General features: G+C 45.7%; 7 protein-coding genes across 7 annotated transcripts; 5 read left to right on the top strand and 2 right to left on the bottom strand.

Annotated features, from left to right (window-relative positions):
* Positions 1-217: 217 nt before the first annotated feature.
* On the top strand, positions 218-1,979 carry N7483_008539 (cytochrome P450; the record flags this gene model as incomplete). The annotated part of the gene is made up of 3 exons (XM_057091966.1): positions 218-377; positions 441-1,005; positions 1,082-1,979. 3 exons carry the CDS (start codon positions 218-220, stop codon positions 1,977-1,979), a joined length of 1,623 nt encoding a protein of 540 aa, XP_056943140.1.
* Positions 1,980-2,234: 255 nt separating this feature from the next.
* Positions 2,235-2,732, bottom strand: N7483_008538 (uncharacterized protein; the record flags this gene model as incomplete). The annotated part of the gene is made up of 1 exon (XM_057091965.1): positions 2,235-2,732. One exon carries the CDS (start codon positions 2,730-2,732, stop codon positions 2,235-2,237), a length of 498 nt encoding a protein of 165 aa, XP_056943139.1.
* A 2,372-nt stretch (positions 2,733-5,104) lies between these two features.
* On the top strand, positions 5,105-5,865 carry N7483_008537 (uncharacterized protein; the record flags this gene model as incomplete). The annotated part of the gene is made up of 2 exons (XM_057091964.1): positions 5,105-5,641; positions 5,701-5,865. 2 exons carry the CDS (start codon positions 5,105-5,107, stop codon positions 5,863-5,865), a joined length of 702 nt encoding a protein of 233 aa, XP_056943138.1.
* A 1,516-nt stretch (positions 5,866-7,381) lies between these two features.
* On the bottom strand, positions 7,382-8,899 carry N7483_008536 (glycoside hydrolase family 16 protein; the record flags this gene model as incomplete). The annotated part of the gene is made up of 3 exons (XM_057091963.1): positions 7,382-8,109; positions 8,177-8,737; positions 8,809-8,899. The coding sequence occupies 3 exons, from the start codon at positions 8,897-8,899 to the stop codon at positions 7,382-7,384; spliced, it is 1,380 nt and encodes a 459-aa protein (XP_056943137.1).
* Positions 8,900-11,393: 2,494 nt separating this feature from the next.
* Positions 11,394-13,746, top strand: N7483_008535 (putative sister chromatid separation protein (Src1); the record flags this gene model as incomplete). Its single annotated transcript, XM_057091962.1, has 2 exons — positions 11,394-12,940; positions 13,104-13,746. The coding sequence occupies 2 exons, from the start codon at positions 11,394-11,396 to the stop codon at positions 13,744-13,746; spliced, it is 2,190 nt and encodes a 729-aa protein (XP_056943136.1).
* A 7,327-nt stretch (positions 13,747-21,073) lies between these two features.
* Positions 21,074-21,750, top strand: N7483_008534 (Zn(II)2Cys6 transcription factor domain-containing protein; the record flags this gene model as incomplete). The annotated part of the gene is made up of 2 exons (XM_057091961.1): positions 21,074-21,235; positions 21,403-21,750. The coding sequence occupies 2 exons, from the start codon at positions 21,074-21,076 to the stop codon at positions 21,748-21,750; spliced, it is 510 nt and encodes a 169-aa protein (XP_056943135.1).
* Positions 21,751-23,559: 1,809 nt separating this feature from the next.
* Positions 23,560-26,041, top strand: N7483_008533 (fungal specific transcription factor domain-containing protein; the record flags this gene model as incomplete). Its single annotated transcript, XM_057091960.1, has 3 exons — positions 23,560-24,503; positions 24,565-24,999; positions 25,054-26,041. The coding sequence occupies 3 exons, from the start codon at positions 23,560-23,562 to the stop codon at positions 26,039-26,041; spliced, it is 2,367 nt and encodes a 788-aa protein (XP_056943134.1).
* Between the last annotated feature and the right edge of the window lie 566 nt (positions 26,042-26,607).

The raw sequence follows: 26,607 nt of genomic DNA, 5'->3' as shown, positions 1-26,607 counted from the left end.
AGTCTAAATAGAGGTTCGTGCCCTGTAGCATGTGCGGACTGTATGACATATTAAGATCTGATCCAATCTCCACCGGGGCTGGAACCGTTAGATAAACCTCGTTACTCCTCAATCTCTCTTATGCCACGTACCCCACTCCAAATTTTAGCTTACCTTCGCCAAAATATCAGATCTCTTATTTCTGATTATCACTGAAGCTTGAGAGTGTTACTTCAAAATGATCGAGACTCTCCTGCAGGGTATGACGCCCAGCAGGGCGGCTTTATGGCTCCTTGGGCTATTCACATTCGCGTGCATTTTTCGCATGATTCAGGTTTCGGCACGGGTCGCACGTCTTGGCTCTAGAGCCCCCAAGATCAGATTCCGTCTGCCATATGGTACGTCCGCCCTCTCATAGTTGGATTATCAACTCAGGAGCTCACTCAGTCCTTCCCTTTTAGCTGTGGATTTCATATACAAGAGTCAAAAAGCCAACTTGGCAAACAACGACCTCGAATTCTGGAAGGAAAACATCCAGAACGCCGGTGGCCTGTCAAATGTGAAGACTGCCGAACTTGATGCTGGAGTTTCCAGTCGTATTGTCATGACCGTGGACCCTGAGAATATCAAAGCTCTCCTGACTGGACAGTTCGCCGACTACGGCAAAGGAGAAGCATTCCATCGAGAATGGAAGGAGTTCCTAGGCGACAGTATCTTCGCTACTGATGGTGAGCTGTGGTCTCGCTCTCGTCAGCTTATCCGACCCATGTTTGCTCGCGATCGAATTGTCGACACCGAAATCTTTGAAAAGCATGTCCAGAAGCTCATTCCACTCCTTGGCGGAAGTACATCACCCCATGCGAGCAGAGTTGTTGATGTTGGCTCCTTGTTCTTCCGCTATACCCTCGACGCAGCCACAGATTATCTGCTGGGTCAGGGTACAGACAGTCTAGAAAACCCTGCGACTCGTTTTGCGGAGGCCTTCAGATTTGTACAACAGCGACAAGCCGAGATGTTCCGTGCCGGGTAAGCAAATTTCCTGTGTGATGCTGTAAATTTTCCGATTAGATCGATGGAACCTAATCTGTGTAATCTGAAACAGGGTCTTTTCCAATTTCATGTCACGCAAGGAGTTCCGTCGAAACCTCAAGATCATGGACCAGTTCATTCAACCTTACATCGAGACTGTACTCTCTCTGTCCACTGACGAATTAGATAAGAAGCTATCGAAGCGCGAAACGTTTCTAGATGCCCTCGCCCGCTTCACGCGGGATCCTCGAGTTCTGCGAGATCAGCTTGTCGCCGTCCTTCTCGCAGGCCGAGATACTACCGCTGGAACCCTTTCATTCTGTCTCTTTGAGCTCGCCCGACACCCTGAAGTTGTCGCCAAGCTACGCGAGGAAATCCGTGATCGTCTCGGTGTCGGTGCTGATGCCCAAAAGCCCAGCTACAATGATCTGAAAGAAATGAAATATCTCAATGGTGTCATAAACGAGACAATGCGTTTGTACCCAGTGGTTCCATTCAACGTTCGCTTCTCGCTACATGATACCACCCTTCCTCGTGGGGGTGGCTCCGATGGACGTTCACCAGTCGGTGTTCCTGCTGGCACCCGTTTAGTCTACTCGACCATTTTAATGCAACGAGATCCGGATCTGTATGATGGAGTTGACTCGAAGAACTACTTTGATCCCCGTCAGTGGATTCCAGACCGTTGGGTGGCGGGATGGCAACCACGTCCTTGGCAATTTATTCCGTTCAATGGAGGTCCTCGTATTTGCATTGGTCAACAGTTTGCAACCATTGAGATGGGATATACTATCATTCGCATCTTGCAAGCCTACGAGCGAGTCATCGCACTTCCGGTCAGTGGCAAAGATCACGTTGAGGACCCGATACTGAGGTTCGAGGTTACCCTCAGCCCTGGTGCAGAATTTAATTGTGTGTTTGCTAAAGAAGGGGAAGATTTCGCGCGCTCTCAGACGGGTGTTTCTTCATAGTCCAGACATCGTTACGGAAATCAATCCTTATATGTAGTTTATAGCTCATGATTTTATCGACTTGAAGGCAATGATAAATGTTCGTTTCATACGCAACACGAAAGCTCTTCATCTCATTATGTCAAACGTGGGAATAAAACTAGCATAAGAGTAAGTTGCAACTCTCATTCCCTCCATGATTATTCTACCCAATAATGCACGATTCGTGCCATCGCCAATGGACTTGAAATATCAATATCATGCGCATAGGAGATCTTAAAGTTCACAGATCAAAGATGCCCCCACAGGTCTCGGCTGCACATTATTTGCAGCGCTCATAGCGTGCTGGTTTCCCCAATCCTTGATCTCTGTCTCGAGGTCATCCAACGTATCGCACTTCACGATTCTCTCTCCGTCGTCTGTGCGTTGAAGAAGAGCGAGAACCCATAGAAGCCAGACACGACAAGTGATCTCTGGTCTATTCAACTGGCCATCAAAGCTTCTCATGATTGGATCGATTTTTTCTTGGTGTTTGGGTGAAATATCGGCAATTTTGAAAAGTCCCACTAGAAGAAATTCCTTCATCACGGCATGAGTATCTTCGTGTCCTGTAATCCATCCTCCACCAACACCTCGTACATGGTACTTAGTTCCTCCTCGCTTGGCATCACGATGAAAATAGTAGGCCCAGTGGAACTCGTCGGGCTTTGGTGGGTCATCTCTGATGAAGAGGAGTATGTAAAGGCCATTCGTGTCTAGCGTTTCCAGTGACATGATTGATCGGTGCAACTTGAACGCCCGGGAGATTCGTAGGTAGAATACAGGTTTTCTGCGTTGGAAAAAAGAGGTGAGAATGTCCTATCTCAAACTTTTGGCAACAAATGCATGATCAAATGCTGCGCCTTGAGACTGTTTTGTATTTCTCTTTAAGAAAGTCAGCCGCAAGAACTGACTCACATGGTTTCTGCCTAAATTTTATATCTGGCGGTCTAATTTTAACCCACATACTTCAACTTCTTATTTGTATTCTAAGTCTCTGAACTTGACTTTAACACTCCATTTATCCAATATATGGAAATTTACCGAATAGCGTAAAAGCCTGGGCACTGCCAGACTTGGATTTAGAGTCATCATCCCTAAAATGAGCCCAATTACTAGACTTACCATCACATCCTAGGAATCACTGGCACTGATCCTTGTCCAAATATTGAAATTACCCCAGATTTGCACACGGGTAGGAAATTCCTATTTTAGGCATCATTAGGCACCAGGCCGCATTGCCATAGCTAGGGGAAGCAGTCCTAGTTCTGATGGATGCAAAGGAGCCACGAAATACATCTAATTGGAGAAATACAATCAATTTCGTCCTAAATGGTTAATCTTACCTAACCTTTTCACTTAAACTCTCTGTACTTACGCGGATTTGACACTTCCCCGATGCATTGATCAGGCTGGGCGTGAGATATCGTCCTTAACCGAATCAGCCCATATTGAAACTCCGTAAGTTAGAATCAGAATCTCGCATTCTCCAGTGCTTTTATTACCATTCCAGCCTTTATTCTGTCGGTGAGTGCTTATGCAGCTATCATCAATCTAGGCCTTTTGTGGGGTATAATTTTTTTTTTCTCTCCTATTCTTTGCTCCTATTATTTTCTGAATGAACTGTTTCCCTATACATGATGCCACTTTTGTTTACATCAACCTATTATTTCTTCTGCTGGGCCGGAGTGATACTACAACCCTCGGAATATCATAATATGGTCACACAAGGGTTGGGATGGGTGTCATCATTCAAAATCAAGCATCAGATACTACCATCAACTCTCGTGATATCACTCGGGAATAATTCCCTGTTTCCCGATTCGGATCAATCTTGTCCGGTATTTGTTTATCAAGATAAAGACCGTCTTCTTCCCAACTATGTCCAATTGAGAAACCTTAGATGTGTGACAGCTCGAACTTCTAGAAATTACAATTGGGTCTAAATTGAAGATGGGTAACAGAAGCATAGAAGCTTTCCTGTGTCGCATCCGTAATAAGTAAGTGCCATGCCCCTTGTGGGATGAGCGCATACATGCCAATGGGCAACTTACCGTGTCACCAATACAAAAGTGAAAGAAACAGGAGTAAACTCCAACCCCAGAAAATCAATGAAAATAAATTAGATGAAAAAAAAATAAAGTAATCACTGGCAGTAATTGACCGGCGTTTTCCAGCTACACGGCTACCTAACCCGTTCAAACGGCGGGCAAACGCATTTCAAGGGAAAGAATGTGTGCTATCAATTTGTTTTCTACTAACAACCCACTGACCAAATATACCAGTCTCTCTGAAGAGAAATGAAAAAGGGAAAGATGTCCCGTCATCTTGGGGTCAGGCTGATATCAATTAAGCCACCGCGAGGCTATTCTCGCTGCATGCTCACGCGGACTTCGAACATTTCAATAATAAGGACTACACTTCTTCCGAGAGCCCGGCACTGTCTTGTACTGTCCAATTGAGCCGATTCGTGACAAGACAACCTTGAAACCTTGGAAGTCCACGAAAACTTTGCACTCGTTACACGACTATGTTCGGTGGCCGCTGATATATCTCTGAGAGACCGCGCTGTGGCGAACTCGTTTTTTGTCTTCTGATCTTGTTCGATTCTTGTTCGATTCTTTGTGCTTTGTTGCAATATTAAGACTATTCCAAAGTTCTTTTTCAAAAGACTCGAGTCAACTTGAAGCTGTCATGAGTTCTTGGCCGAATGCCACGTTTGAGCCGGTGTCAAATACGCATAAAGAGATATGTTCTGCTGGAAGTCATGATAGTGGATGTACCTCTCTCTATATTGGAGGTAAAGAGGAGACATCAATGATTCATGGCATTACTACAGAGTCTGAGATCTCTGTTCCGCCTCCTTCATCTCTTTGGCATAGGTTCAGAGCGTACGGTCGTGATGCATTCTCCGAGTTCTTCGGAACAATGATTCTGATTCTCTTCGGTGACGGTGTTGTCGCACAGGTATTACTCAGTCATGACCAGAAGGGAGACTATCAATCAATATCCTGGGGCTGGGGGGTGAGTCTTCAAGTTCTTCCACTTCGTCTCTCTACGACAAGATTCTCATATCCTGACACCAACTCTTCATCAGTCTGGGCGTCATGCTCGGAGTCTACGTCAGTGGCTCTTCAGGTGCTCACATCAACCCAGCCGTGACGTTCGCACACTGTGTTTTCAGAGGCTTTCCATGGCGCAAATTCCCCGTCTATGCTATCTCCCAGATCCTCGGTGCCATGTGCGGTGCTGCAATTGTATATGGGAATTACAAATCCGCGATCGACGTCTTCGAGGGCGGTCCAGGTATTCGCACTGTACCAGGATACTCGAGCACAGCGACTGGAGGAATCTTCTGCACCTACCCAGTAGATTTTATGACGAAGACAGGCCAATTCTTCTCAGAATTTATCGCAAGTGCAATATTAATGTTCATGATATTTGCGCTCAAAGATGATGGCAACCTCGGCGCGGGACATTTAATGCCCCTGGCTCTGTTCTTCGTGATCTTCGGCATCGGTGCATGTTTCGGCTGGGAGACTGGATATGCTATTAATCTAGCCCGAGATTTCGGACCAAGACTCATATCCTACATGCTTGGGTACGGACAAGAGGTGTGGAAAGCAGGAAATTATTATTTTTGGGTATGTGCATCTCATATCAAATACCATGTTTGCTTTGCTAACTTTATCTCTCTTCACAGGTCCCTATGGTTGCACCATTTTTGGGCTGTATATTTGGTGCCTGGATATATGATTTTTTCCTGTATACTGGATTAGATAGCCCGGTCAACACTCCTTGGATGGGAATTAAGCGACTATTTGGGCCTCTGCATAGAAGGAGTGTGGCCCTCCAAAGTCCGGTTTGATAAATGACATGATCTATGGGACATGATGGTTCACAGAGCAGTCCAAGACTCCTCGCTAAGAGGAATATTCTGTAAAAATGGGGCTTAGTTATACTTGATGATATTATGAGATTCAATGAGAACTATTTACTTTTCATCTCAAGCAAATTTCATCCCTAAGCCATCATACTATAATACTATTGGCAAACTTGATGTTCTTGACAACTTGAATGCAATGGTTACTCTTATGACATTGTATGGATGACAGGATTTAGTCCACGACCACATCTCGCATAACCATGCTGCCAACTGCATGGTCACGGGGGCAACATTTGAAGAATAGCTAAAAAGTCCTCTAATTTCCTATTTAGGGTTATTTCCCGAAAACAAATTACTCATCTGGGCTATACATGTATATGTACACAATTTCCAATGTTTCCAATGCTTGATAGGAACATTTGAAAGTATTACTGATGTTTGGTTGGAGATGGTTCAAATGTTGGATACGGTCCAAACTACTAGTACCTAGTAACTCGAAGAAGAAACGAAAGAACGAAAGACTCGGAAAGAGGTGACTGTATATTCAAGTTAGAAATACTCTGTGTTCTTCCCACCGTACTTTGAGGCTCCCTTTTACCTACAAAAGACATGATTTATCTCACATGTTCAGGCGGTGGGTGAAGAGTCTAATGATATACCCCAACTGTTTGGAATTCCTACTCTCTTAAGCTATGTTAATAGTCTGGTCAACTGTAGTGTTCTGATTATTGATTTATCTATTTATTTCTGCTGGTCTCTGATAGGCACATCTTGTTTGTCGTTTTTAATTCGGACCGGGTGGCTCGCTCGCGTTGAAGGGCGTAGCAGAGCCTTTGAGAGTTTTGGCTTGCAGATACCACATAGACAAAATATGGCCAGCACTTACTATGTAGAAATGAGCAATAATCTGGGTGTTAATTGTATTGAAACTGGAACTAAAATTCAAGTTCTCATGTGATGTATTCTTCAGAGCTTTCTGACTGGATGTGTGCCTCGAATCCTGTCTGTCTCTGTGTCAACCCTTCTAATCTTCAAATGTTAAAAAGCAATGATAGCCTGTTTGTCAGATCTGAACAGTTAAATTATCGTGTCCATGATAGGTAATAAATGCTTTAAGTCTTAAGCTTATAAATTAAAATAATTGAGGCGATGCCAGTCGATGATCAAAATGGCAGAGAATCTACCTGGACTACATGCTACTAAGGATTGAGATCATTTCAGTGGGACTTCTTGATTAAAAACTATCTCCATGGGAACCATTGATACATGAAAGAAAAGCCATACTGGCAAAAAAGAAAAAAAACCAAAAGAGTCCCCGCGGTCCGTAGTAATAATGAAACAAAAAGAATTCAAGTCCCCAAACAATAAACGCCCCAATACAAGCATAAAATAGACCCATAAACTTAGGGGTCAGATAAAATGTCATTAACGCCGTTGATCTCATCCCATCATGAGTCATAATAATACAGGTCGTCAATGCGAAAAAAAATGCTCATGCTCAGAGCAAGACGAATATGCCTCCCAAGAAGACACAGAGGCAGCCAAATAAGACGGGAGCCATGATCGAGTTCACCCCGCCACCTAGCATGGGAGTGGAACTGGGGGAATTCACGGCAGTCGCTGTGCCTTCATGGCCCGACTTCTCAGTGTGTGGAATCGTGGGTCTGTGCCAAGTGTGAGTGACGTTCTTCTTCCAGGCTGCAGTATTATAGCCAGAGGGGAAAAACGAATCCGACCAGGAAGCCGATGCTACTGACGTAAAGAGGAATGTAGACTGCAACATGGATTCAGTCTTAGTGGTTTTTTCCTTTGGGAGAGTGGGTTGAGGGGAGTGCTCACTCAGGGAACCCCCATCGGGTGGTTGAACATGGCCAGAGCTAGATTCCCAGCCAGAAGTAGTGAAACCATTTGAGGTGGCTGATGGGGAATCTGTGGAGACCCAAGGCCAAACATCGGGTGTGACCCAAGACGAAGTTTCCTTGTGTGTTCCACTCCATGGGATGGGAATGTCGACGGTCGCAGTGACGGATGGGGCAGACTGGGTTGATACGGGCTCCGCGGCACTGTTACCGTTGATCTTGCCTCCATCTGAAACGATGGATTGCCAGGTACCAGATTTGTCGCTGTAGGTATAGGAGCTTCCGGTTGAGTAGTCGGTCACACTCAGTGACTTCATGTACATGACGAAGGGACCTTTGCTGTAATCTGTCTCACCACCTGCCCATTCTGCATATCATGTTGTTAGTATAAATCAGTACACATGGGGAGAACCCAGAGTCGCCAGTGCACTTACGAATGGTACCCTTTGCATTGTTTGGATCACCACCAGCCCATACGCCAACCTTAATCATCATTGGAGTCTGTGGGTACTGGTTTGTGTCTGCAGTAGATGGGGTGAGAACACGGACGGTCTTGCCATCAATGGCCCAAACGATCTCCTCGCTAGTCCAATCCACAGAGTAAGTATGGAATGATTCGTGGTTCCCAGCATTGTCGCTAAAGGCGCCGCGACTGTAGGTACTAGTGTCTCCTTTGCCAAAGTAGTTGGTCTGGGCCTTGGTGTTATCAACCCCAAGCCACTCCCAATCAATTTCATCAAGATCATCAGACTGAAGCACTGCACTGCTCACGATACCAGTACCAGGCGCAGACTTGATAGTGTATTCAACTCTACCAAACATGATGTACCAGTTAGACTGAATCAAAGGACCGTCACCCTGCTTGGCAATTGTGAACGCTGCGCCATTGGTAGAATCAAAGGTCACGCTTCCAGTTGCAGTAAATGCAGACGATGCGCCCGAGGTAAAGTCAAAGGTTTGGCCGGCCTTGCCAAACGCGGGGTCTGCTGGACAGCCTGTGAATTATATAGATCAGTATCTTCAAGTTTGAATTCGATGCATATCAGGATGAGGTCTGTTAACATACTTTTCTGAAGTGGGTTGCAGCTGGTGTACGTCTGGGCCGAGACCATAGCGGCCAGGACCAGGGTAAAAACCACACCAAGAGTGAACTGCATGGTGGGTAAGAGCTTTGGATATGAATGTGGTATGCAAGCTTGATAGTAAACGTGAAGATAGATGTGTTAAAAGGTTGGGGAACAGAGAGCGGGGAGTTGCACAGAAAGTAAATAAAACAGAAAGAGAAACAGAAGAAACACAATCTACCCGGTGGCAGTCGTCTGATCTTTGTCCTCGGTACTTGCCGGTTGAGGCACTTTTCTATTTATCTTTATAGGGGGAAAGTGCCAGCCACCTTGATTTCTGGCGGTTTCGCACATCTGGGCGGTTTCCATTCAAGGTTTACTGCGGCTCCAATCGAATTATAATACTCCGTGTCAACCGTGGGTCTTAATTTCTATTTAGACCAATCAGCATGCAGATCCAGCCACGTTAGTTCCAGGGTCCAGGGCTCATTCAAGGGTCTCGGGTACTAACATCATCTTATATTCCATCCCATGCCTTGTATTCAACAATAATTATACAAGATATGCAACAAATATGTATCAATTATTCTTCTGAGTCTTTCCCCACAAGTACTTGAACTTTTTATGGATCCCAATGATATAATAATCCCACCAAAAAAAGGATGTTGATACACCGCGGGCGCAGGGTATATGTGGGTCCAGCCCAGCCTCTTGATTTCCTGCCTGATTCCATTTGCAGATCGAGTTTCAGGGTCCAAATTATGATTTCCAATTTAGAAAAATCCGGAGATCCTGTAAAGAAAGTAGTAGAATGTGATATCATGCTTCGTTTCGGATCATTTCTAACAAATCTTCTACATTTGATTCGATCTGCATAGCCTGCCCATGATGAGACAATGTGTTCCATGCCATGGTACCACCGCATGATCTGCTTCAAAATAATGAATCAGAACAGCAGAATATCCTTTTTTCATGTGTTTTGTCTGAGCCGGGATAGCGTGGTCGAGCTCGATTCTGGCCCGTTTCAAAATCTCGATTCGACGCGGATGTATTGGAGATCAGAAGTGCCACATGGGCTTGGGCCCGATCTGTCTTCCAAAATAAAATTTACCAGAAGAGGTCGTGAGCCAATACAGTTGGAGCTGCTGTTCATATCAAATAACCATAATCGGGCAAGTTGGGGACTCGGAGTTGGCCCATAAGTGTACAGAGACACTTTCGTGGTTTTGACTGGCATAATCCAGATTGGAGTGGGCTCTGTGGATCCGAGTAATTGTACAAGAGTTTGAGTTGGACTTGCGCATGTGCTCTTGATCATCTCGGTAATGAATTGATAACTGTAGAGAGGGCTAGCGGTGATAATGGTAGATTTTGCAGCATGGATGATTCATGCCACAGCTACTGGCATGACCACTTTGATGCTCCGTCGTTTAGCCAAGGTCTCATTCTTGCTGCCGAAGCCAACGTATTTGACGTTAATACAGTCAAATATCAAATTCAGACTATAACCTTCACCATCCTTTTCCTCATCAACGGGGTGATGATAGGTCATTTCGTGGGGTCCTTTTTACTTCATGTGGTATTGTCCAGCAAAGTCAAATAGTACGAGGGTGGAAGTCGAATTACGACTGAGCAGTGTTGAGAACTCAAAACATACAATTGTATCGCCAATTTCATTCATTTTTTCAGAGAATAATAGCTCTTAATTTAATCCTATAGTATCGGAATCCACCTATGGTTTCTATAGTAGGTCCGAGTCTAGGCCTCGATCACTTGCATTCAAATTTTTGTTAAGGCTAGGTATACTATGTGGGATTTTTCGCATTACAAGGAGCCAGATACCCCTTCAAGATTTCAAATGCTGTAGAAGAAGAGCTTCCCAATGACCAAGTCGTAAGACGGAGATTGGTTGGATTGAGTCTCGACTCTCCATTGTACTGTGGCACAAACAATGAAGTTGGAAGACCAGGAGTCTGCTTTACCTATGAAGCTGTTGATTTAACCCTGGTATTAATATCATGGTGATAAAGAACTAAATATAGCCCTCTGATAAATTCCTCTGATAAATGAATGTCCTTGAATTGGTTAAAGGTACATATGATGCCCCCTTATTATTAGTAGTGGTGGCAAACGAGTCACGTGTCTTTGTTTTGGTAGGTGCGTCATCGTACGACAACCTTGGGTAACTTCGTTTTCTATCAATTTCTCTGCATGAACCACTTCAGAAGGCTTCAAATCTACACCTGTATCACTGAAGATAGACACTACCTATCTTATGGGCAGCTGGAAGCATTAGCAGCACACTTCTTCAATTTACCCCACTTGTTGCCGTGGCTACGGGCCTGACCAACCGAGTCGGGCTTAATTGACAGCTGGACAAACATCCGCTCCATTTTTCCCCTGTTCATCCTCAGGCAACATTCCAGAACAAGGAGCGATCGGTGGCCTTCCTAACGTGACCTTGAAACTCACTTAGCTTACCACGCTACTCTCTGTCACGACCTCTGTTTCGTGCGTTGGCGACCTGAGCCTATTGGCTAAGAGAAAAAAAAAATTTGTCGACACTCCCCCCACGCGCCAACCCACCATGGCGGATGAATTAGACTACTTGCAGGCGGATTTCGACCTAAATTCCCTTACAGTTCCTCGCCTACGCTCAATCCTCGTCAATCATGATGTGCCCTATCCTGCCTCCGCAAAGAAAGCGCAACTGATCCAAATCCTAGAGGATGAAGTCCTTCCGCGAGCCAGAAAGCTGCTCAGGGATCGTGAGCGAGTGAGAAGGACAAGTGCGGGTATTACAGACATGGGTAGTCGGGCTTCATCGGTTGCCAGTGAAAGAGATGATCGTGACTCGATGCCTCCTCCCCCAACACCGTCGACTGTTGGTTCCACAAGACGAGGCGCGTCGCGACGCAGTGTTCGTGCATCAACTGCGGATACAGACGAGAACCTCGCTCCGTCTACTCCTCTCGCAAAAACTAAGAGAGCAAGTGTAGCGCGTTCTGTAGGCAAGCACCCTCGTGCTTCCGATACAGAGACCGGTGATGACCTGATGGCGACTCCAGTAGCCGCCGTTGGTGCTTCGCCCCGCAAGTCTACCGCCCGGAAGCTACGCCGTAGTGAGGTCCTCCCTTCAACAGAGCCCGAAGAATTTACACCTACCGTCAAAACCGAGTCGAACAACGATAGCGGCTTTACAGACGATAACCCATTCCAGAGTGGCAGCCCGTCTGATATCCTACGAAGCAGGACATCAAGCCACGATGGCAAGCGTCGGAGCAGTGGACGCCTATCAACTGAAAGTCCGATAAAGAGTGGACTGCGGTCACGGAAGTCTGCTACTCCTGCTAGCATCAAACAGGAGGATGGCATCATGGCCCCCGCGAGGGAATCTTTCGACTTTACACCCCGATTGAGACCCACAAAGGAGGAATCTGAAGAATCTGAAGAGCAATCCGATGAAGAGAGCGAGTTTGGCGCCGGAGAAGAGTTCACACCCGAGGAGCAGCTTGCTCTTGAAACCCAGCAATACGCACCACTCACCCAGGTCCGAAAACGCCCTACCAAGCAAGGCTCTTCAAGCGTAGTAGCTTCCTGGCTGGTGATTCTTGCAGTGCTTGGTGGCTTCGGTGCTTGGTGGCGCAAGGAAAAGATTGAAATTGGATACTGTGGTCTTGGAAAGCCTACTTGGTCGTTGGCTGAGACTAATGTCCCCGAATGGGCCAATGTCTTGGAGCCACGCTGTGAGCCATGTCCTCCCCATGCTTTTTGTTACCCGGAGTTCGAGGCACGCTGTGAACATGATTTCATTCTCAAGTCTCATCCTCTCTCTTTGAATGGGCTTGTTCCTCTACCTCCAACATGTGAAGCCGATAGTGAGAAGGCACGTCGTGTTAAGGCTGTCGCAGATAAGGCTGTAGAAGAGCTACGAGATCGCAGAGCCAAGTGGGAATGCGGTCAATTGAATGAAGAAGGCAAAGAGCCATCTCCTGAGATCAGTGAACCGGAGCTCAAGGAAGAGGTTGCAAAGAAGCGCCGCAAGGGTCTTAGTGATATGGAGTTCGATGACCTCTGGAAAGGAGCTATTGGAGAAATCATTGGTAAAGATGAAGTTGTGACCAACACCAAGCAGTAAGTCTTCACTCTTTTCCCTGATGGAGGGCATATTCTTGTCACTTTTTATTTGTCTACGATAATCGTTCCGGATTTTCATATCCCGAAACCTATTTCATATTGAAGGTCTTGGTTCTGACATTGTGTACCGGAACTAACAGAGGCGACATCGTCATCACAGACCTTCCGCCGTCCTCATCCTCACATCAACATCCACAGCACGACTCCCCTTCACATGCGCGGCCCGCCGCTACGTTCGACTCGCTCTCCTCGCGTATAGACTCCCTCTTTCACTTCTAATTCTAAGCATTGGTGGTCTCATATATGCTCGCGCTCGGGTTCTCGCCCGGCGATCAGATATTGCGCGTGTGCCTGAACTAGTTGCTATTACTTTGGACCGTTTGGCCACACAAGCTGCTCTCCATGCCGGTAACAAAGCCGGAGAGCCTTACATCTCCATAGGGCAGCTGCGCGATGACGTCCTTCGATTCGAGCTACAGGGCAAGCGGCGCGAAGAATTGTGGCGTCGAGTCGGCCGAATTGTCGAAGGCAACGCTAATGTACGTTCCGCTATTCGTGAAGGCCGCAGTGGTGATGTCGCCCGCAGCTGGGAGTGGGTTGGCGGTATCGGAAGCGTTGGTCCTAGCGGCGGCAACAGCGGCGAAATCGAAGACAGTGCTCGTCGACGAAGTGGTCGAGTATCCCTGTCTTCTCCGCTCAGCCGGAACGCCGATGATCACGTGGCTGATAACGGCGGCAAGGACGACCTGGCTACTAGTCCTAGACAAGCCCGCCGTTGGGATGAGGGCCGTCCGATCTACTAAATTAACTGTCTCCACTTTCAAAGAGAATGGGACTGTATATTGGGCATCTCTGCATCTTATGGTGCATTGATTTCTATGGATCCTCGCTTGATTTCAAATTCTGCGAGACATGAGAGACGGCCTTTGCTATTGCGACTTTTCTGTCAACCTTGTACGGCTTCCATTTTCCCCCTCCAATCTCTTATTCTGCCACTAGTACATATTGCACATCTCTGATTATTGCAATCCGTCCTGTTATCCCTTTATGTTCAATACCCTTTTCAAATCTACAGCTGTTTCGTTTTACTTTATAAGATTAGCTCAAAGAAACTTCTAGTTGCTTATCACTTTTTCCCGTGCCAACTCACCAAATGATCTTGTATTGATGATCCATAACCCGACACAGTGGTCTCCGAACCTACATAGGTTCAAATCCCGGCGTGGCTTAGCTCCATGGCCCCTCGTTGATCTTATGCAATTCTGTGCTTCCACTAAGAATTGTTCCACTTTACGAACGGTGAGGGGCCACTGCACGTGTGAGAAAGTAGTTACATGATGTATGAAACTGAAAATTTGTCTAGGATGAGAATATACATGTATGCATCTGTCTGTTAATCCCGATGGGCAAATGAACAGATGGGAATTCCTCCCCTGTTCCAATCCCTCGGATCCTTGGGAAAACACCACCAATTGACCCGCCTATTCGGCGATGAACCGGGTAGACTAGTGCAGTACACTAGAGGGCGGGTCCACAGACATGTGGCTGTTGTCAGACCCAAAGGGTTAGCTGTCACCCGGGGCAAGGGTTGAAATCAAATGTTTCTTTAGTTTGATTTACTCGTTTTGGGAACTGGGACCGACGTGGCGTCGACATTCTGATGTTCATCGATACGCAGGGGGAAAATGACATGGGCGTTTCGAGAACCGTAGCTAGTGATTTCTCTTGAATAATCCCAACTAGGATAGAGTACATATCAGGTATCATACTAGTAACCCAGGTAGAGACTCGATCCGAACTGGCGTATGAGGAACTCGACGTTAATATTTCCGAGTTTTTTTTTGTCCCACACTCTCATTTCCATCCATGCACAATACACAATATGGGTATGACTTTCTTTTTCTTTTTTGAGTTACTCCGTAGCCATTGACGTAAACTTAATCTTCCTAAGCAGACCCCGAGCTAGCTTCTGCGTTATGATCGGTTGATTGACTTTCTCGTGCGCATGCATACATCTGAGATGCAGATGAAGATTCACACGATACTGAACTCGAATATCTTCATGACAAAATACGTATATGCGGCTCGGTCCAATCATATGCCGAGACACGCGAGAAATGACGGCATAATAGCTGCACCTCGTTTCGAAGCCACTTTCTTGCCCCTCAATCGAATGCGAACCTCTTGTAGACTGCATTATACTCTACATACTATAGTAAACCCAAAGGTTGTCTCCATATATATGAGAATGATCAGCCCTAATAAGACTTTTTTTATCCTGGTGTAGCAGGTGTATCCCAAATTGAACCCTAAGGTTAATGCGCGGAGCGTCTGGATAATATTTCCATAACTTGGGTTTTTAAGCCCACACTCAAAAACCGCCTTGTCTAACCAAAAGTACCATCTCAATTGACCGCTTCTTCTCTCGGTTAACCGGATCTATTGATCCCATAAATCCTTGGAATATGTCTACTGCATCTAATTCTAATGAAGTGCTAGTACTGGTTTATCCGTATTATGACCAGCGTAGTATACTCCATATGTACGCTACATGCTGTCCAGGTGGCAGGCATGTTTACTAGTCACTCCACTTTGCATCCTATGGATTTCAGAGTAATATTCGAAGTGGATACTGCTACGTAGGCAAGGAGGAGGGGCATATAGAGTAAATTTCTTTTCATCGCCGAGAAGTGCCCCTCTTGTGGCTTGCATTCGCTTTCACTTTCAAGTTCTGACTACTGTATGGAAGTGGAACTAGAAACTGGGGGAACTTTGCAAGGCTTCTTTTCAATTTTTGGCGCCTTGCCCAGTCTAGTATGTATGACGCAGCTTCGAATCGATACCTACAATTTGGTTAACTTGAAGTTCGCATACGTTAATGTTGAGTACCATGGGACCAATGAGTAATGAAGGCAATTTCATTGCGTAGTATGGTATTCTCGGGTCTCCATCCTCTCATATAGATACTTCTGTACATATTTATTACATCTTGAAATACCGGATTGTGGATCAAATCCCGATTCTTCTGGCCCCATTTATTCACACCCGGGTAACCTGATGGCAGCCCTACAACGCCACTGATGACATTTGATTCATCCAAAGAGAGAAAGGAAATTCGATATCAGATGAGAGATATTCGGACTATTCATCTAGTGAATTATGACGTGGACGGAAAAGATAAAGCTTCCAAGATTGGGATTGCAATCTAGATGAAGAACTATCTAGGTAGGCACTATTAGCAAATAGTGGGAAAATTCGTTACTTATCAAATACGCACCACAATACGAATGTGTGAGGGACTATTCTAAATTAGAAAGATCATGAATTCCTTTTGTCTTAGATTATTAGAAAAATATAGGAAACACGTCTATTGAAACTCAAGCATTCGAAATTCCAGGCTCAAGGTTCAAGTTGAATACTATGGCTGTTGGACTCTAGTAGTATCAACTTGAAGTGCTTCAAGCAGGGACAGCGGTACGGAGAACTACCAGTGGACGAGTACCGTAGATGGCACCTGGGTGCTTTCCAACGAATTTCGCCACCGCAGCAGCAAAATTTATCTCTCAGTTGTCTTACAGAAAATAGATGTATACTTTCAATGTTTGAATAGATCCAAGTGAGGTTAAACCTTAGAAGCTCCAGCGTTCGATGACTAAGCCTGAGAATCGGCCGGGCGCTTATCTGATGCGGACAAAGCGCCCTACAAAGTATCCATTAAAAATGACCAATTGAAACTATTCTCGCAAGTTAGGAATAGTGTTCCGAGGTCACTTTTGACATTTTTAAGTCTATCGAGCTTAATTGGTTGTTGTATCCTAATTTGGAGCTGCTATTCAACAATCAGCCCTTATGGTCTAGGTGGTTATGACGGCGGTCTCATATCTTATATATGAAGTTCCTGGTAACAGGATCGATATCCGCAGGCCTCCAGTTCGAGTCTGGATGAGGGCATTTCTTTTTGATCTTATTTTTTCTTTTCCTGAAGTATCAGTCTGAACTCTGTCAGAGAAGTTTGGACTGTTACCTACTCTTTTTCTCTTATTTTCTTTTAAGAGAGATTACAATTGAAACCTTGGAATAATATATATTTTCTCGTGCTGCTCCATATACGTGAAGTTGTGGATCATGATGATGATGCAAACTGGCACTCGCCATTGAATTGATTTTCAGCCATCAGGTGTCCATGTTCCTGGTAGGGAATTGACTCGGGACTAGAGAGGGGCTTTATCACACACACATACTAGAATCTCAGGCTGGATGATGTACTAAGTTCAAAATGTTCCTAGAACAACGCATTATATACTCTGATAATGTACCTAGCTATATCTGCTAAACAGACTGGTAGTAATGAGGGCTCAGCGTGACATTACCCTACGTACTAGTACTCGTAGAGACTTCGTACTCGTATGTATGTACTAGTATCAGTTTATAAAAAGAATCTATGCATCTTGCACATGCATTTGTTCAAATTGACCTACAACCCTTGAGGGAATATCTAGCATTGAACTATGTGGGCTCTTCATCTCTGTCCATGGATAAGTATGGGGATACTAGCAGTAGGACCAGCCAAGGAGAAGAGCAGCAGCAGCATTACCCTGTGTGGATGGTATTGCCAAGTAACCGACTTTGAAAGCTCCTTACATATACCTTGAAAATCATCGATATTAGTTTCCTTAATTTCACCTTGGTAGACAAGAAACTAGTGTGCCGTTAATCAAAGCAGCGGCATAGTACGGAGGAGTGTGAGTACAAAAGGGGCATTCCACAGAGATCATCACCCATAGAATGGGTATTAGCGGAGATTGACAGAGAAAGCTTCTCCATTCCGGCACAGTAGCAGGGACCGATCCGAGTTTAGTGTATCTTGGTGACCCGGTTGTTGGGCCGGGTTGCATTTCGCCCAAACGAGAAAACGCTCGAATGAGAGCTAGCGACTCGGCTGAGGAATCTGCTCGGCTAGTCCTGATTAATTGATTCGATCTCGGAACAAGTATCCTGAGGATCAGCAAGCGTCAACGTGAATTGTGGCGCACCCTCCCCCTCCGGTTGATACCCCCTATGGGACAAGTGGGTTGGGCACCTTGTATGTAATTTAAACTTTCAGAAACCCCCCCTCCTATGTCATACTTCCAAGGTTGAGGGTTGGATAGTGCGCTGAGTGAGTCATGGATGCGAAAGCTGCAGTGAGTGGGAAAGAGCTGGGATAATGAAGCTGCGGAATTGTTCGCCGAGACCACTCAGGACCCCTGTAGTCGATCCACTTTCATTTTCCTTGGGTAGGCCGTTTTAGCGGAGCTTCCTGATTATTGATCATTTTCTTTGTTTCATAATTTCATATCGGGGTATCTGAGAGCCGCGATCTCGTTGGGGATTCTTGGCTTGTAGATTTTAGATGTGGATATTTCACGGTGTAGTACGTGGTACCAACAAGACATATCGAAATGATCGGAGCTTCGTATCTTTTCAATGATTCCAATGAAAATTACTTGTATTCCAACTAGTAGAATGAACAAATTAGAAACTTGTGATTATAGACCATCAAAATTATTATTACCTTGTGCCCGATGGTGTGGAATCCAGTATCAATCTTCTCAGCCAGCTGGCAGTAAGTGATTTGTCATTCAAGTACAGCGTGCCTCGTACATATACCTAGGTGTTAGCAGGGTCTCGCATATATCTCGTATCGCATTGTGACAGTTACCTCACGAAGGGCACAGAACCAACGACGCCCATTGCGCCAGCGGTGGCGAATTTCAAGTTGTTGGCCCGCCTTGGCTGTCATGTCCCATTCGTCCGGGCCGTGCGGGTAAAGGCTCCGGCCAACCGTTGTTAAAGAAGTCAGCCCCGTTAGAACTTGATTTTTAAGGACATGGACACGTCGAACGTGCACCAAAAAACAATGGCGCTGCAACGTGACAGAAAGCGTTAAACTATTATGATGCCCCTCTACCCAGGTGGCCCCCCTCATCCATACTACTAGTAAGTGCCCTCCCCCCCCCCCCATACATGGATCCCGTATACATACATTAGATACATAGATACATAGATACATAGATTGGAGTTCTGAGTGGAAAAACCAGCCACAGTGGGGTCAATAACTTCGCTTGGTGGAGATTGACCAATTTTTTTGGACAGTCTGCAGCCTAATGGGCTTTACACCAATCCCAATGGTATCCGAAATATGTCAGTGTAAGCGACGAACCCTCTTCTCCCGCCTGCCACGCATGGGGGATGCAGATGATTTTCTTCACGATAGGAATGCCAGATGACGGCTAACCTTTTTTGGGATATTGAGCCATGCTCTTGGAGCCGGTGGAATGGAATGCAGATCATATTTGCCGCCGGTTAGAGGGGCTCCGTAATGGATACGCATTGTATTTATATTATTAGATTTTTGGCCAAAAAAATACTATATGTATTATTCACTTTTGAAGATTGAAGTAAAGTGAAGGGGAGACTGGAGGTATCTTGCACTAAGTACATAAGTACCTTGGAACGAAGATTAGAACAGTGTTCAGATCAACCAATTATTAATACCGGAAGTGCATATTCGCCGATCGAAGCTAAAATTCGTTCAAATGTTGATTTCAAACGCCGAATTGGTTCAACCATAGCCTATCGTTCTTTATGGAAATAAATTCCGGGGTCAACCCCTTCTGGGAACCATAATGGATCTCCCTAATTATCCACTTCAGGATAAAACTGACGATTAATTCTCCATCAAACTCCATCAAACTCCATTATTCCCCATTGTTTTTTGGTACCAAGTTCCTCTTTTGGCCTTGCCCTAAAGATCAGAAGGAAAAAAAACCACATTTTTAAACAATGATTCATTGAACGTTGATTACACATGATATTGACACGTCCCAAAAATCATGGAGCCGGGAAGTGCCCGAAAGCCAAGGCAGGTCACACTATCGGACCAACTCCTTGGGATCTTAACTACCTATCAGCATTGTCTAGTTCTGATATAATAGGTCGTTTAGGTATAAGCCAGAAGCTCCAGAGCTCTGGGGACTCGGATACACTACCAAAAGAGCATAGGCTTCCGTTGTACACGGGTACAGTAGGGTCTCCAGGGCTATGCTATTGAATAAAATAACCTTGGAAAAAAAACATTATTTTAAACCCTTTTGATTGTTCATATTATAAAGTGGATATGCATTCCTTTTTTCCCCTTTCCCCCCTGTCGTTTATCTTTTCCGCAACCCCATTTTTTCGGACCGGTATTAATTAAAAAATAAAAATAAAAATAAAATAAATCCATTATTTTTATATTTTTCATATTTTCATATTTTTACAATTCTAATTTTTTTTTTTTCGGAACAATTCTTTCAAGTCCCACAGAAAGTGCATTGCCTGTGGGTTTGGGACTTTTGGGCAATGATCTGTGCGTGTGGCGCTACAAAAAACGAAGACCGAATTGCATACAGCCCCGTGCTGGGGCTGTAAATTCAGCAGTAGATCTGTTGTTCCTGGCTGTGGACGCTAGCGGTAGCACGGTCTTTAAGGCTAACAGGAGTTTTCCTGGTTAATGGGTAGCCCCTCTCTCCCCCCGAAACACTATGTAGGGGAATGTCATGAAAAAGATCCACTCCCGCCACACACGCAGTTTACTCTCTTCAAAATGTTCGCTTTCGCTCTCAGTATTCTTTTTTTTTTTCTTGTTTTCTTTTTAATTTTTTTTTTCCTTGTTACCATCTTTACCCATTACCCCCCCCCCCCCATCTCAGATCGTCCACCTCCACTTTCTCTTTTTTTTTATTACTATCAGGGACCAGTGCGTCGTTCCTTGTCTGGCCTGTATAAATTACATGAGAAGAGGGGCCTGGCCTCGCGCCCGACGAATTAACGTTTCGAGTCTCTTCGGACGACTCCGTTGTTGATATGATTCGCATGAGATTGAATATGTTGTCTTAGAGTGGTGGCTTACTTTGATAGAGACTAGTCTGGCTCCAGCTCCTTTGCACCTAAGCTCCTTTGCACCTAAGCTCCTTTGCACCTAAGCTCCTTTCTTTCTACTTTCGGAATTCTTATCCTTTTTTTTATCCCGCCTTTCCTCATTTTTCCTCCAATTCCTTTCTTCTTCCTTTTTCAACCCTTTGCAACTCCCCGACTTATTTGCTCGCGATGGGCGACGTAGCCCGGCCCTTTAGGCCCATTGCCCCACGGACTTTCCCTCCAGGTGGTGGAGGTGGGCATCAGCCTCCTACGGGTGGTGGACCTCCAGAGGATGGTCGAATGAAAAGAGCCTCAACCGCGTGCAAAGAGTGTCAGAAAAGGCGCACGAGGGTACGCGATAGACTATTCCCCCCCAGAAAGATCCCTCCCTTTCCCTCTTGTCCTTTTTCTCTCTCTTCATTTTGCCCCTCGTTTTTTTTCTCTCTCTTATCCGAGTCCCGATGACAATCCAAATACACATCTACGTATGTCTGACGTTCGTTCTTTCTTCAAATTAGTGTAGCGGATTGCCTACTTGCTCCGAGTGTCAGGCACACGGCCGTGATTGCATATTCGACGAGTTATCCGATAAACGCCGCAAGGCCGCGGCGAGAAAAACCCAAGAGGAACTTGACAGCCTACGAACGTTTTTGGATGATTTGTTAGGAGTCTTTCGGGATTTTGACCCGGATTCCATACATGTACAGCATGTCGTCGACACCATTCGTTCCGGGGGTTCAAACGATGCTATTCGCAATGCCATTCTCGAGGCCCGCTCCCACCTGCAACCTACCAGGCCATCGCATCATCCGATGGAACATCAAATGATAAATGATCAAATGAGTCCTTATTATGATCCCCGTTGATCTTGTTCCCGCATTATACCAGGAGCGTTGCATCCCATTGGAGTGACTCACAGTTTTTGATCGTCCCAACTGGACCTGTCGCATACGCATCAGCCTCGAAGTACACGCCTTAAGAGGCCGATTTCATGCCATAAAAACCAACAACTTTTGATATATATACCCTCAAAGTTGATGGCTGTTTGTTTTTCTTCCTCTTAGCTTCGTTTGCTCCTTTTTCTTTTCCCTTTTTTTTTTTCCTAGTATCTGGATCTTATTCGGAGACTTGACATTCGAACTCTTATTCAATCGTTTATCTACTCTCCAGGGGGTTTGCAAGGTCTATGGATCATTACCCAATATGCAACCCTCAAGTGTGGCATGCTTTCTCCAGATGTCGGAGAGATATATGTGCACTAAACCTTCCCGATAAAGAATCATTTTACAAACCATCGCTTTGAAGCATTTGTACATTGTTTTCTTCTTTTTTTTTCAAACCCAGCCCTAGTCCTGTATCTGTCGCCCCGTGCTTTTTCAGTGCCTCGAGGGATCACTTGCGACATGTCACACCAAAGGAAAAGACACCATACAAATTATACGAGGTTTTCTGGTGGCTTCCCGAGTTCCGAAGGGCTTTCATCCTATCCTATTACCTGGAAATTTCAAGCTGATGAACATCCCCACATCGGAGTTATGCTTGTCTTGCCTTTCAACAACCGTGCGCTCCGATCACACGGAATGCGTTGAGCTATCATTTTCGTCACGAAATCTGTGGATCTTGTCCTAGAATTGAGTTCCGCTTATGGAGACCAATGTCGGACGGTACCGAAGCGAAGCTGATCAACACACCGGAAAAGAGTTGCGGCAATAATTTCGCTCGCGATATTCGGCGCCAATCTCGCAAGGGCTTGCGACCAAGATCAGCTGGATGAAACCTCACACGCGCATATTTGCCACCGATCGTCTAGAGGCCAGCCCTGGAGATCCTCACTATCACTGTAACATTCGATTGATACCTGGCACCCTGGGTCTTTCTCGCTTTTTACTGATTTCTAATTTGGGTCTTTTTTTTTCAGAGACCCGCATTTTGCGTCTAGTAAGGATGGTTCTAATATGCCAGTTTTAATGCGAACTCGCGGGGAAAGGCTTCGGATGATTTCCAAGGTCCATGTATATAAGATTAGTTTTGCTTTTCTGCTATAGTATGAATAACGAACTATTGAAACCACGGCCGTATTCGGCCTCGAGTGAACAACATAACACATTTGCAGGTTTCAATCCAATATGCTATTAAAACATGGCTTTCTACTTGCTTGTTACTCTTCAGCCCGGGCTGCGATCATCCCAGCTTGTCGCGGGTGTGATGAATTTGGGGGATATGCACTGGTACCTGAACTTGGCCACTGCCAAATGCGCAATGGTCACCTCGCTTCTGCAGTGCTGATCACTCAGGTGATTATTTTACTGTGCAGCCCCTAGTCTAGTTCTAGAGTAGCTGTGTGGATATATCCCGTGTGGTATCTGATCGGAATGTTTGGAGGGGAATAAAAAGAATAAAATCTATCATTTATCGATACAAACCAACCCATCAAAGAATCTGGGGCTAAAGGTGGAGCCCTCGGCCGCACACCGCGTGGGATTCCACTCCACTTCTACCTCCCCGGATTCTTCTCCTTCCCCTCATCTCAAGTTTCCGCTTCTACCAAGGTGGGAAAAAAAATTCGAAGCACAAACACACTGCTTGAAAGGACTGGGGAAAAAGAATTTCAAATTCTAGAATGAAGCAGTATCGCTCATGTGCCGCTTCATAGCTAGCCCAACGCCGATCTTGACATGGCTCCAACTAGTAGCGTGGGCCGCACAGCCACGCAAGGGTCGAAAGGGTCTGGATTGTTCGAAGACGAGGAATCAACCGGGGCTATCGATGTAGCGCCAATATCGATTCGAAAGAGAAAGGCGTCTGATTCTGGTTCCGTCCTGTCACCAACAAAAAATGCCGCCACCCGTCAAAAGACGACCAGGGCGTGCGATTCATGTAAGACCAAAAAAACTAAATGCACAGGCACGCTTCCATGCACAAGGTGTACGCGCCTATCGCTGCCATGCGAATATAATGCAGCTTACTCGAGAGGCTTGCCACCAGCGCCTTTACCTGCTTCGCCCACTACCCCCGTGGCGCCGGACCAGCGGAGGTCCTCCGATGCTAGGGTGTCAGGCGGTTCCCGCTCCAGAGGCAGTGAGGGGAATCCTTCTATCAGGGATTCTGTGAGTAGTTTCAGGGCTACTGCGAGTCATATTGATCATGCGATCTCGTTACGGAATTCACCGGAGCCTGGATCTACGGATTTTGAAGGAAATTATCTTGGTCCCGCGTCCGGGGTTTCGTTTATTAATCGTGTTTGGAGGCGCTTGTATCATGATGAGACGCGGATCCCTGATGAAATTCAGAATGAGTCGTCGAAGAATACTGGGGTGTTCATGTTTGGTGATAAGCCGTATGTCTATCATGCGAACTCGGACTTTGATTTGCCGTCCATTGAGAAGGCCATGGAACTGATTGCTATCTACTTTGACTTCTCCATGGTTACTTACCGGTTTTTACATCGAGGCAATGTAGAGGGCTGGGTTCGGCAGATGTATGAGGATGACATCTCTATATCAAATCTTCCTGTGGGGAATATGCTGGCCCGCACCGCGATTGTTCTTATGATTTTTGCCGTAAGCACACTTCATCAAGATCCTCAACCTGGGGATGTGATGAATGTCCATAGTAAAAGGTGAGTTCTGTTTTTGGATTTATTTCTTTTGGACGACGGACTGATAACCTTCGGATGAAAGTGAACATTGGTTCACAGTTTCCAAATATTTGACCTCGCTGGAATCGGGTCCTCCGCGGTTAGAGACTATTCAGGTACGATTGATACAGTGTCTCTATCTCCTATCGTCCTCTCGAGCCAATGAGTGTTGGTACTCGTTTGGAACCGCGTTGCAGGTCGTGACAGCACTTGGCCTTCATCGCAAGTGGCCCGCTAAACGGTCAAAAAAGGGATGTTCATATCTTGAGCTTGAGCTTCGAAAGCGAATATTTTGGAGCGTATATACACTAGATAAATATCTAAGTATTATGTTTGGACGCCCTCGACTGCTTCATGATGAAGACATAGATCAAGAGTTGCCGGATGAGATGAATGATGAGGACCTGTTAGAAGAAGATCCAACGCGCCGAACAGGATCTACAGACAGCATGATGATTGCCTCTGTCCTTCATTATCGGTAAGAGACACGGCTCTACTGCTAAGACATAGTGCTTCCCACTAACAGTCACAGGCTTGGTCGTATACTGGGCGAAATCTCCCGCCAACTCTATAGCATCAATCCCCTTTCTGGTGCTTCACCACTTGACACCGCCATTCGCCTTACATCAGAACTAGAAAGATGGAAGGAAAGTGTTCCTCCTCTCTTCAACAGCGTCCGACCTACCAGCTTAATCCCACCACTATGTCGCCAGAGTCAAGTTCTGCAACTAGCCTATTCTCACGCCATGATTCATGTCACCCGGTCATTTCTCCTAAGCGACTTCACCGATCTTAGTCGCCGACCACGAGATCCTTCATCGATGGCCAGCACACATGTACAAAAGTGCATCCAAGCAGCCGAAGACACGATGACGTTAATAGATGGTCTGGCCCAGCAACAAGTATTCATCCAATCATTTTGGTTCACACATTATGTGTGCTTCTGTGCGATTCTCGTCGTCTACATCCATATCATCCAGCAGCACCGCCAATCCACAGCCCCAAGTCCATCGGCGGGAAGCCCTGCAGATCCAGATAAAATGCACTATCTCTTTGTTCTGGCACAGACATGTCAGCAGCATCTTGCTGAAGCAACACGGAAGAATTGTCCTAGTCGGCGATATAGCATTATTCTTGAGGAGCTTAGACGTGAAGTGCATCGTCAAATTGGATCAGATGATCAGGCTAGTAGTATCGATCAGACACCTGCTGCGTCTGAAGCACGTCATCTGGTTCTGAGTCCCGGAAACACGAAGGGGCTTGATAGATCCGTTCATTTCGATGCGCAGAGTCTTGATTTTGCGAGTATGCCGGCCATGTTACAGCCTCCTGAGCTTGGTATCAACCCGATAGAGGATGCAGGACTGCTTGAGAGTCTTGAGGGGTCTATTTGGTGGGCTCAGCTTGATTCATGGGTATGTTTTGTCACTTGTTCTGTGTCTCTTCGAGATGGATATTTACTGATTCCTTTGCAGGCTCTGTCAAGTTTCCCAAGTGACCCGTCTGGTTTCAATTTCTAGACAACTTGAGCTACATACGCTTACCTTGGTCCTTGTGTCCACCTGCAGGGATAAGTGGGGGTGGACTCTGTCCATTCAGTTGACGGGGATTATCTCTGCTTCCAAGGTTCGGTGCTTTTTACCGATTCCTATGTCTGTTTTTATGCGCGGTCATTTTTAGACTAATTTTGCATTAGAGACTATTCTAACTTTTGTCTGAATAAGATACCCTTACATACTGCTACTTTCTTCCCACTTGAAGGTGATGATGGTCCGAGTCTTCACGTTGTCCATGGATCCGTCGTTCCCGCTTATATATACTACATAACTGGGTCGTGACCTCACAATCTGCCGGGTGCATCAAAAAATTTCTTGATGCGGGTTTGGCATCTATGAATGTTCGGATCAAGTTTACTCTAAACCTGGGACCATTAATGACCTGGAATTTTGAATACACAGGAAAGAAAAAGAAAATTCACCCCAAAAAACCACTCTTCCTGAACTAACAACTTGAATTGAGTGGAGGGAAGATCGACAAAAAGATGGACTCGCGGGGAATCGAACCCCGGACCACTCCCATGCTAAGG

Source organism: Penicillium malachiteum, assembly GCF_028827825.1.
Source record: "Penicillium malachiteum strain IBT 17515 chromosome Unknown utg000004l:1.0-4883003.0:1.0-4884900.0, whole genome shotgun sequence".
In the NCBI taxonomy this organism is placed as follows: Eukaryota; Fungi; Ascomycota; class Eurotiomycetes; order Eurotiales; family Aspergillaceae; genus Penicillium; species Penicillium malachiteum.
The sequence above is the reverse complement of the archived record's forward strand: the minus strand, read 5'-3'. Positions and strand labels throughout refer to the sequence as shown.